The sequence below is a fragment of the Talpa europaea genome (assembly GCF_964194135.1).
Source record: "Talpa europaea genome assembly, chromosome: 8".
Taxonomy (NCBI): domain Eukaryota; kingdom Metazoa; phylum Chordata; class Mammalia; order Eulipotyphla; family Talpidae; genus Talpa; species Talpa europaea.
The window spans coordinates 56769244-56781293 of NC_140075.1; the positions used below are offsets into that span (position 1 = coordinate 56769244).

The 12050-nt window shown below is 33.4% G+C and overlaps 1 protein-coding gene across 1 annotated transcript in view; it reads right to left on the minus strand.

Annotated features, from left to right (window-relative positions):
- The window catches only part of MYO9A (myosin IXA), a gene marked incomplete at both ends in the record, with an annotated part of 149384 nt that overhangs the window by 106218 nt on the left and 31116 nt on the right, over window positions 1–12050 (minus strand). Inside the window, one exon of the mRNA XM_084241222.1 lies at window positions 9464–9598. Coding sequence (XP_084097348.1) covers window positions 9464–9598 — 135 coding nt within the window. The remainder of the gene's footprint in view (window positions 1–9463; window positions 9599–12050) is intronic.

The following is a 12050-nucleotide window of genomic DNA, read 5'->3' on the forward strand; positions in this document are numbered from 1 at the left end:
TATTCAAAACTTACTCATGAAGCCCAATGAGTCTTACTGATTCTCTGGATAGGAAATAATCTTTTATTCATTACTGCGACGCTTTTACACACTGCTCTGATATTTAGGCATGAAGGACAAATCCTGTTCACCTAATGGTTTTTATAGTAGTCTTTAATAACATTTTGCACAAATCAGTTACTCTTCTGAATATATAGTGGTTTTGTAAAATAGTGATTTTGTTATTTTATCATTCCTTCCGTGTCATTATCCTGCAAAGAAAAATAGACCCTAGTATAAATTCTAATTATTCTAATTGGGGAAAGTAACTGATTAACACTCTCCTTTTAATTAATAATTTCACAAATAAGAAACTGCTATATAAAGGTCACTCCCAAGCAATAATAAAAAAAAAAAATTCTGTTTCTTTTTTTCATAGCCAAGCAAGAATATGGCTATTGAAAGATCTTACTATTCGTCCAAAACCCCTCCCTCACCCTTCCTCACCAATGCTTACTCAGACTCTCTTATTCAAAGTTAACTATCATTCTAACTTCTAGCACCATTGATAAGATTGACCTGTTTATAAATATTATATAAATAGAATCATACAATATATAATCTTTTCATTGGCTTTTTAAAAAACTCAACATCATTTTCAGAGTAAGTCTGTGTTGCAGGATGCAGCTAAAGTTCATTTATTTTAACTGCTGTATGACAACGGCTGTGGAACACTACATTCACTCATTTATGCACTATGACTGCTAACTCAATGTAACAACAGAGTTAAGACCATATGGTCCAAAAAACTTAACAGACTTGTTTATCTGGTCCTTTAAAGTTTGCGAAAATCTGCTCCAGAGATAAAGATCTGCAACTTATATGTACAACCGAAATCACATGAAAGGCTTGTTAAAATAGATGACTGGGTCCCAAGTCCAGAATTCCTAAATAAGTACGGGTAGGGTAAGGTATATTTGCATTTCTGACAAGCTTCTAGTGATGTTGATGCTATCAGTAGGAGTGGGGAAAGAGCAACATTTTGAGAACCAATGCTGTGGAATATTTATATTAAATTTATTCACCCATTCTACCACTGATAGACATCATAACTACTTCCAATTTTTGGCCATTAAAAATAATGTGATCATAAACATTTCTGCATGAAACTTTTGGTATACATTTGTCTACATTTTCAGAGGGAAAACAGAGGCTTAGCTACACATATATAACCTCAGTAGATACTGACAAACAGCTTTCTAAAGTGCAACTTAGGCACCCACCATCAGTTTAGGGGACTTTCTATTGCTCAGTATCTCTTTAATAATTGTATCATCAGTCTTTTTCATTTTAGTCAGACTGGTGAATGTCCAAGGGTGTCACATTTCCCTGATGACTATTAAGTACAAAAATAATTTCTTATATTAACTGCCCATACAGATGGCGTCATATGCTTATGTTCATGTTATAAACTTTTAGGTACTATTCTTACCTTTTCTCAATCTTAGAGGAAAAGCATTCAGTCAATTTCCACTAAGTATAATATTTGTAATATTCTTTATCACGAAGTCCCGTTCTATATCTAGTTACTGAGAATTATTTTTCTTAACATGGATACGTAACTATCAAATACTTTGATACTCTGTTGAGATCACCATGTTTTTTTTTTCATCATCTTTGATGTGGTAATAGATGAGATAAACAATTGATGATTAAGATGCCACATACACCTGGAAAGAAATCCACTTAGTTCTGATGTATTATCCTGTTAACTACATCTTGCTGCATTTAACTTGCTAATAGTTGTTTAGAATGTTTAAATCTATATTAATGAGTGAAACTAGCCTTAATTTCCACGTCTGATAATATCATTGACAGATTTGGTTATCAATGTTAATCCTAGCCCCCTAAAATGCATTGATAATTGTTTGCTTTTTTTCTCTATTCCACCAAACTGTTTATATTAAACTGATATTACTTCTTTCAATGTTGGTAGAATTCACCAGTGGTGCCATCTTGGTTTACAATGTTCTTTATGGAAAAGTTCTGATTAAACATTCAATTTCTTCAATAGTTACAGAATTAGATACTTCTGTGTCAGTTTTGCAAAGTTGTTTTTTAAATAAGTCTACTTATGGGCATAAAATTGTGGATTATGTCATATTATCTTTTTACTAAATGTAAGATCCACATTGATGTGCTCTTTACCACTGGACTTGTGGTTATTTATATTCCTCTCTCTATCCTGGATTAATTTCAAGAGAGGCTAGTTATTTACTTTTGGCTGTGTTGATCCTCTCCCATGGCATGTTTGTTTTCACTTTCATTTAATTTCCTCTTTTATCTTCATTTCCTTCTTTCTACTTTCCATTGATTCAGTTTGCAATATTTTTACAATTTGTTGTGAGGGATACTTAAATCACTGCTTTTCAATGATTTAAAATCTTTTAACAGCTATAAAAATTTCCTCTAAGTACACCTTTGGTCACATCCCACAGATTTTAGTATGTGACTTATTAAGTTCAATATATTTTCTAATCTTTTCAATTTCTAGACTATTTAGAAATACATTTCTTAATTTTTAGTTATATTTTAGTTATATAATTTTAGTTATATAATTTTTAGTTATATTGAAAAGTATTTTTCAGTTATCTTTTCATTACGGTATTGAAATATGTGTGATTCTAATCCTTTGAAATATAACCCATCTTATGACCCAGTATATGAACAAATTTAACAAATTTGCATTATCTATACATATCAAATAAGCATTTACTTTAAAATTTTTCTAGGGCCTCCCCGGTGGCGCAGAGGGTTGAGCGCAGCACTATGAAGCTGTCCGCGGCCTCTGCAGTGCTTATTTGATTCCTGGCTGGGGAGAAACCCATATGGCTTGGCAGACCTCTCCTGTCTCGCCCGCTGCTCCCCTCAGCAGTGTCTTCGGTCCATCTGCCTGTTCTGCTCCCCATTCTGTCTCTGGTGAATCCTCTCACCCTCCCACACATCTGGCCTGTACCCCAGTTTTTGTATAAAAAATAATTTTTTAAAAAAATAATAAAAAAAATTTCTATATCTTATTTGATATAGGCATCAGGCCTGACCAAAAGAGCAGGAAGACTGGATGCCTACAGAAGCATTCACCCTACATTAAATCTTTTGTATCTTCACTGATTTTTTGGATGCTTAGTCTTTTGGGTATTCAGCAAGTTATGTTAAGACATTCCATTATAATTGCAAGTATATGTTTCTTTTTGAGTTTTATTAAATTTTTGTTTTATATTTTTTGGTAGTATTATCAACTATTTATAAAATACTTAATGAACTGATCTTTTTAGCATTAACAATTATTTCTTTTTATCTATAGTAAAGCTTAAACTATGACATTACTTCAGCTGTAGTAGATCTTTTAAAGTTTGCTCAATCTTTTTCCATCCTTTGATTTTTTTTTTTTTTTTTTAATAGAGGCATGCTTTATTTATTTGTTTGCTGGTTTGTTTGTTTGTTTGTTTTTACATGCACTGGGTACAGTCAGAAGCGCGGGAGGGTGAGAGAATTCACCAGAGCCAGAGCGGGGAGCAGAGCAGGCAGAAGGTCCGAAGTACACTGCTGAGGGGAGCAGCGGGCGGCAGGAGAGGTCTGCACGCCATGTGGGACCCTCCTCTGGTGGCCGGGGAGCAGCCGGGGATCGAACCGGCGCCGCAGAGGCCGCGCGCAGTTTCGCAACCCAGCGCTCAACCGCTGCGCCACCGGGGAGGCCCTCCATCCTTTGATTTTTAAACTTTCTGAATGTTTATATTTAATGCTCTTACATGCAGTGATTTAGTTTTGTTTTCTACCCGGTCTGACAATCTTGGGTTTCTTCTTGGAGCAATCTGCTCATATTTAATGGAATCACTGATATTAGTGGGGTTAAACTGCCATCTCGCTATTTGCTATTTGCCCTTTTGGATTGCTAAAGTTGTTTATACTTTATTTACTCCCTGTTATATTAAGTTGACTTTTACATTCCTTTATAACTTTGTGGTTATCCCGGAGATCACAACACTGATACTTTTCAACATCTAAGAGAGAAAAATATTCCATGACTCACCATTTAATACAAAGATCTCAGAAGACCTTAAATTCCATGTACTCCCTTCCTTACTTAAGACCTACTGTACTCATGTATTTTAGTTCTACCTAAAATTTAAACCACAAAGGTATTTTAATCTCTGATTTAGTTAAAATCATTTAGATTTGCCTAATCTTTTACAATGTTCATTGTTCTTCATTCTTTCCTGCATTTCTGACTACAATGGAGTTATAATTTAAGCTGCTGCCCAAATAACATGCTTCATTTTTAAGGAAAATACTCCACTGTATTCTGGCATCCATTCTGTCTCCCCATACTGTGACCCACTGTGTCTGCTAGTCTTATTGCTGCTTTTTTTTTTAAAACTGCTTCCTCACCCCTATCCCCACCCTACGCTACATCTCAGATATTTTTTACTATATTGGTGTCTTTGTATTTATCATGCTTTGGATTCTTAGAGTTTCTCAAATGTGTATTATTTGGATTTTTTGTTCTATGTTTTGGAAAATATTCAATCATTATCTTTTGTTTTGTTTTAATAATAGCTTTTCAAATATGGCTTCTATTCTATTCTCTCTTTCTCTCACACATAACTTTCCACAATTCCTACAATACACTGTTTAACCTTTTCCTTATGATCCATGTCTCCTACTATTAATATTTTCCTTATTTACCTTTATTCATCTTCTAGACTATCTTTAAAATCACTGTCTCCTAAACTGTATCTGTTAAAAAACTATCACTGTGTTCTTAATCTCACTTTAGTTCTAGATTTTAAAGTTTTTAGATTTTCCTAAAGTTGAGATTGCTTTATAAGTTTGTAGTTCCTTAATAAAAATATTGCTTTTTAAAAAAATTTCCTGAAAAGTATTGGTAGTTTCAAATTCATATTTGATAACATCATTATCCAAATTCCCCTATGGTACTGTCTTGTTTCTCTTTTGTTTGTACTCGTGCTGCTTTGCCTCCTTTATCTTTTTTTTTTTTTTTCCAAACTGAGTGCTAAATCCTGTACATGGAAAATCACGGAGGTACTTTCAGCACTAGAATAATCTCTTCCTCCATAGGAGACTAAATTTGCTCTTGGCAGTAGCTAAGAACACTAGTAATTCTACACTATTTTAACCCAATCAGAAACTGAGGTGGTTTTAAACTGGGCTTCAGCCTCTATGATTCCTAATATATTTCTGATTTAACTCCTAAGATGTAAACCTCCAGGGCTTCAGCCTAAAGTCTGTGGGAGCTGCTAAATCCTCCCTCCTCCTTGCTCTTGAATCTGGATTAAAAAACCTCTTCAGGGCCTCCTCAGTGGCACAGCGGGTTGAGGGCGGCGCTGTGAAGCTGTCTGCTGCCTCTGCAGTGCAGGTTCCATCCCGCCAGCTGGCGAGAATCCCACATGGCACAACAGACCTCTCCTTTCTCACCCGCTGCTCCCCTCAGCAGTAGATTTCAGTTATCTGCCTGTTCTGCTCCATGCTCTGTCTCTGGTGAATCCTCTCACCCTCCCACACACCTCTGGCCTATACCCCAGCTCTTGTATAAAAATAAATTTTAAAAAAAGATCTTAAAAAATAAATAAATCTCTAATTTAAACCAAAAAAAACAAAAACCTCTTTAGGGCCCCCCTGGTGGTGCAAGAGGCTGAGCACAGCACTATGAAGCAATCCACAGCCTCTGCAGCACAAGTTCAAACTCTGGCCGGTCAGGGAGCAACCAAGATGGCAAGGCAGACCTCTCCTGACTCAACCACTGCTCCCTCAGCAGTGCATTTCAGTCAGTCTGCCTGTTCTGTTCCCTACTCTGTCTCTGGAGAATTCCCTGACCCCCTGCATCTCTGGCCTGTACCCCAGCTCTTGTATGCATAAATAAATAAATCTTTAAAAAAAAAAAAAAACAACTCTCTTCACTCTCAGACTCTCAAGTCTGTTTCTTTCAGAATCAACAACCCTCTACCAGAATATAGAATGTTTTCCAGGAACAAATACTAGGATAAATGCAATGAATTTCCTTCTTACACATCCAAGTCCCATAAAACTTCACTTATTTGCATGTATTCCAGCGCCTTCAATTTTTTTTTAGGTATTCTCCATGTCAAGGTTGGTCAAAATTTCCTAGTCTGTTCACTGGAAGTTGGACAGGACAGACAAAAGAAAAACTCACTAAATTAGGAATTCCTCAAATAAGATCCCTACAACTCTAAATTTTCTATCTTCAATGTCTAGCCCAGATGCCTGACAAATTTTTCAATTTACTGATGAATCAATGACCTGAAGGATAATTCTGAGCAAGTAAAGGAAGATAAAAGTAGTACAAATGACAACAGAAAATATATTTTCCAATAACAGAGATCTGTTCTGGTTTATTTCTTATTTCACATTATCTCTGCTAATACCCTGATACCAGATTTAATCACGTACCCACACTACTTCAAGTGGCTCACAAATTGTCTCCTTTCCTCCAGTTCACCTCTCTTTAGTCCATCTTCCATACTTGTGAGTTCTCTGTAAGTACACTTCAAAAAGCTCCTCATTCTCTGACAGAAAATTTTAATAGTCCCTGTACTACATATAAATATAGTCCCTATACTACATATAAATCTACTTGACCCTAGGCTATTTCATCAAACTTATCTCCCTTCCTGTATTTTAGACATACTAAAGTATCATCAGTTCATCTGAAGTACCATACTATTTTATGACTTACAGTTTTAAGGATATTGTTACCTCTGCCTAAAATAGCTTTTCTCCACTGACAATCTGGTTAGCTCAATTTACAATTTAAAAAATAATCCAAAATCATCCCCTGGAAATATACCTCTCCAGACTTTCAATAAATTCTAATATATTCCATCCTTTCTATCACTACTTTACTTTATATATGATACTGGCACTTATCCTCCATGGTAATTACTATATCCCATGTGTATGTACTATTTTTGGAAAAATTTGGAGGTGGAATTTAGTAATCAAGATTTTAAAATATATTGGACCTACCCAAAAGTGCAGCGGGTTGAACGCAGCGCTGTGAGGCTGTCCACAGCCTCTGCAGTGCAGGCTGGATTTCTGGCTGGCCAGGGAGATACCCACATGGCGCACCAGATCTCTCCTGTCTCTTCCACTGCTCCTCTCAGCAGTGTTTTAGGTCTGTCTGCCTGTTCTGCTCCCCGCTCTGTCTCTGGTGAATTCTCTCACCCTCCCGCGCTTCTGGCCTATACCCCAGATCTTATATAAATAAATAAATCTTAAAAAAAAAAAAATTTTTTAAATATATCCTCCAAAAGATGCTTTGATAAGTTTTTATCTTTATCCTCTTTTTCAAAAAAATATTTTTTTTAATTTCAAAAATTGGCTTGATTTCTTATTCACTATTTTCCTTGAATCAAATGTGAATACTGCTACTCCTGGCTAATGTCACCATACATAATATGAAAATCAGGGCTATAATGTAAACCTGTTAATGACTTCAAATGTATTTCTTATTCAAATGACACCAATTCTCATATTAAGTACCAGATTCACAAATAAACAAAACAGTAATAGTTAAACTACCTAAAATGTTTTTTCCCCAGTACATCCCCAATAAATGTGGGATACCAGGAAGAGAAAAAAAAAATAGAATAAAATAGATGAACAGATGGCAAAAAAAATGAAGTCTCTAAAATTTCCATAAATTACATCAAAAGCATCCCCATTATATAAATTACAGAAGCAAATACTGAAATTTGAAAGCAAAAACAGATAGACCTTACAATCTGTCTTCTGCGCCACAATTCCTTTATACTGTTTAAAACTGTGATATTCAGGGTAGCAAATAAATGAGTAAACCATAAGTAGTTTTGAAGACATCTTCTATGAACTATAAGGCTTTATTTTTTAAAAATAATGTATTTTAGGGCAAGGCATTTCTTGTGACTTCTCCATGACTAATCTACACATCTAGTAAAAGAAAGAATAATTTCAGTTCACAATTAGAGAACATCTTTCTTCTTCACAAGCAATTTAACCACTCTTCTCTTTAATGACCCAAAAAGCAATTGATGCTTTGCTACATAGAAGATAGCCAATAAAGTGCATTCCTCCACCCCTCTAATACATATAACCATTTTGAGATAAAAAAATATTATTTTAGCATGATATATTTAAAATAGCACCAGACTGAGTCAAGATCAGTCTCAGCTCAGTTTTTGCTTAAAAAAATTAGGGTATTAAAGGTTTAAATACTAGCTTTGGCATCCTATAAAACTGTATAAAAATAGTGCCTGCCTGTAAATATTGCATTAAAAATAGGTAATATTATAATAAATAATACTATCTTTTAACAGTTCCATTGGAGTCTAGCTAAAAGGTTTATGTTATAAGTTTAAGCATTCATCAAGACAGCCAGGATTAATACTGCTTATGTTTCTGTTAACCAGCTCGTTAAGCAATATAAAGGGTTTTTTTTATTTATATATTTTTTTAACATCATTCTTCATTTTTGTACAATGTGTGCTTTCTCTTCTCAGTTATAGTCCCCGTGAAATTCCTCACCACCAATTCTCTTCCCACCACTGTTTTGATCTTACTCCCTTCTCTCTCCCTGCAGAATATAAAGATGTTTTAAGCTAGGACAGAAAGCAACAAAGACAGGAAAGTGGGTTTGTGGGGTTTTTTTTGTTTGCTTTGCATTGTAGATCTCCTGTGGTCTTTCTTTTTATTTCTTCACTATTTTCCTTGAATCAAATATGAACACTGCTACTCCTGGCTAATGTCATCATATATAATATGAAAATCAGGGCAATAATGTAAACCTGTTACTGACTTCAAACTTGACTTGCCCATATTTTTTTTTGACCTTTCATTAACCCTAACTAATTCTCATGGAAACTGAAGGCTTGCCTGCTTTAAACTAAATTAATTTCTGCTTATTACAAGAAATAACTAGTTATACATTTCAGTCCCTCTATGTTGCCTGTTTCCTTTAATCCACACTGAGTTGACACAATATCCTATTAATGACTCCTCTACCCTATCTTGGAACTAAGAGCCCAAAGTAATGAAACAAGTATACTTAGCATTACCCACAGTGACAAAGACCCATGGCAACAATTAAAAATCAACAATACCAGCAGAAAACCAAAGCAAACCCATGTGTCTTTTCATCCAAAGATGCACTCAACCAAGCACTTATTAAATCTACCTGGGGCCTATTAAAAAAGAAGTTGATACTGTATGACATGGCTCAAAAAATATGCTCAAAATAGCCATTTGCTTACAAATGGCTGGTATAAGACCATAATATCTCTAATGAAACACAAGATTTAAAATACTAGTCATGACTATGATTCAAAATTTATGTGTGTGTGCATTTTTTTGAAGTTGGGAGGGTAGAGAATTGTGAGGAGAGCAAAGAGACATGCATTTAGGAACTTACTTGCTCCAATTTAAAGATATGCTGATTAAAGTAATGTTGTAAACGTTCATTAGCAAAATTAATACAAAACTGTTCAAAGCTGTTATTTTCATAATCTTCAAACCCAAAAATATCAAGAACACCAATAGACAAAGTCTGCAAAACAGGGAGGAAAACTGTGGTTAAAAATTATGTTCAAATGCATTCAATGGCTGTCTACGATACAAATAACAAAATGCTCAAAGTTCTTCTGTAACAACAGAGAGCCAGTATTCAAACAAAATATATCACAAATAGATAGAATTTAGTCTTCTTCATCTTTTTATTTTTATCCTAAGTATAAAAATATACAAAAAAATTTAACATATAAAATGTGTTGATTAGAGGTTAATTCAGTGAAGATAGTTACTCCTGGATATGCCTGGTTATTTCAAGATGATCATGTAATTTTTCTTATTTTGACTTCTATATCCCTATAATATTCTGCTTCAAGAGTCAGGCTGGCAAGTATGTTTAATCAGCCTTGTGCAAGCTAAGAATTAAACTAGGTACCAAAGTGATGGACTTCTTGAAGTTAAATGTTTTTAAATTTTTATCAAAAACATGTACAAGGTTTATGTTAAAAAACTTTAAAAGGGATTATAAAGAAAAAAATAACAATCTCTTCTTCATCCTTAATTTCTACTCCCTAAACTCAACACACAAATCCTTTAGCTGTTTAATATGGAATAGTACAGTATACAAACACTTATTCTCCTATTTAATATTTTACGTCTAGAAATTATTTTCTAACTACTTAAAATGGAGGGTAGGGATTCAGTTCTAATACCCCCCAAACCAATAATCTTCTCATTCTTCAAATACAGTTGTATGACAACTTTAGTGAAATGAAAACAATTTTTCTCAATGCTGCTAAGAGAGATACTGGGCAAACTGATGCAATACATGATAAATGGAAAGAGATTTCTTTTTCAGTTTTCACTAGCAGTATTTTCCTAATTCTACTGACCAAAATTCTAAGCCCTTGTGAAAATAAAGACCTTCAAAAATAAGATTATTTGGTAAATTAAATTACAATTAATTTTCTCACTGTGGGCTTACTCAAACCATGAAAAGTTAACGTAAACAAGTTTATACTGAAGACAGAGAAAATTAAGTAATAAAAATGATATATCTAATCAATTCGAAAAGATGGATCATTCTATAAACACTATTAGGAAATAAAAATGGGTTTAAATGATTTAAATATCTGAGGTTAAAAGAGGGTAAGGAAAGGGAAAAGGAGATAAAAGGGATGATGAACTAGAAAAATAAATTAAAAAGGAAAAATCAACATGTTGCCAAATTAGATGATTAATAAATAGGTGGTAAATAGTAAGTATTTAACATTGTATTGAATAGATAATTATATTGTAAAAGTAGGAGTCTATTATAAATAAATATGCTGATGAGTCATCTACCAAAACTAATAGTAAAAATACTATTGAACATATAACTGTTCTGAAAATAAATGCTAGAAATATTGCTGGTTGAACTCTGAAAAGATCAAATAAGCTAAAACTTTTCTTATAAAGATAGAAACCTACACTATTGATATTTCTATAAATACAAACGATGCAGAGACAATAAATATATAGATTACAAATGCTGTAGCTTAGTAGGATGACTTGACATTCAAAGAAAAACAATTATAAAAAAATAAAAGTACAAAAAAAGCAAATTAGTTTTTATATAGTTACTTTACTTTCAAAGAGTTACCTACAGTGAATAAACGAAAATGTCATTCTTTGAAATGTGAGATATAAAGAAGTAAATGTTAAGATCTAAATAAATAAATAAAATTATTTAAATAGCTAAAATCTGTCATATTAAAAAAAATCATCCCAAATGGGGAAAAAATTAATTAAATTCTACAAGTATGAGAATAAGTATTTTATAATACTGTACTGGGAGAGGCGTTCCTACGCAAGAAAAGTAAACAAAACCCAGGGGGGAAAATGACAGAAATAACTGCACAAGAATTTAAAACATATAAGCCCAAAAATACATAGCATAATCAAATCTACAGTCAGGAGAAAATATTTAGAACATATATCAAAGTGAGTCTCTGCAATATTCACAATGACTCCTAGAAATGACTCCTAGAAAAGAATACCCAAAAGAAAAAATGAGCATTAAGTAGCAAAAATATACAAAGAAATAATAAAAAGAAATCAAATAGTAGAGAAAACATGAGACAACCAGCAAATCTACCATTTAAAACACTGGCAATAAAATGGGATAGTCCCCCTTTATCAGAATAGCAGATGAAAATACTGTTAAAATCCCACGTGAGTAAAGGTGTAGGAAAATAGGCACTATTATACACTGCTGGTGGAACTGTAGTCTTTTTGAAGAGAAATTTAGTGTAGCTACCAAAATTTTAAAATATACATATCCTTAAATACAGCAATTCCATTTTGAGAATTTTATTCTAGAGAAATGTACAGAAAAATAAATGAAAGATGATTTGTTACGGCATGATTTGCAACAAAATGGCTATATTTTTAATGGGGAAATTTACATACTAAATAATACTACAAGATTGTTAAAAATAATAAGATCAAGA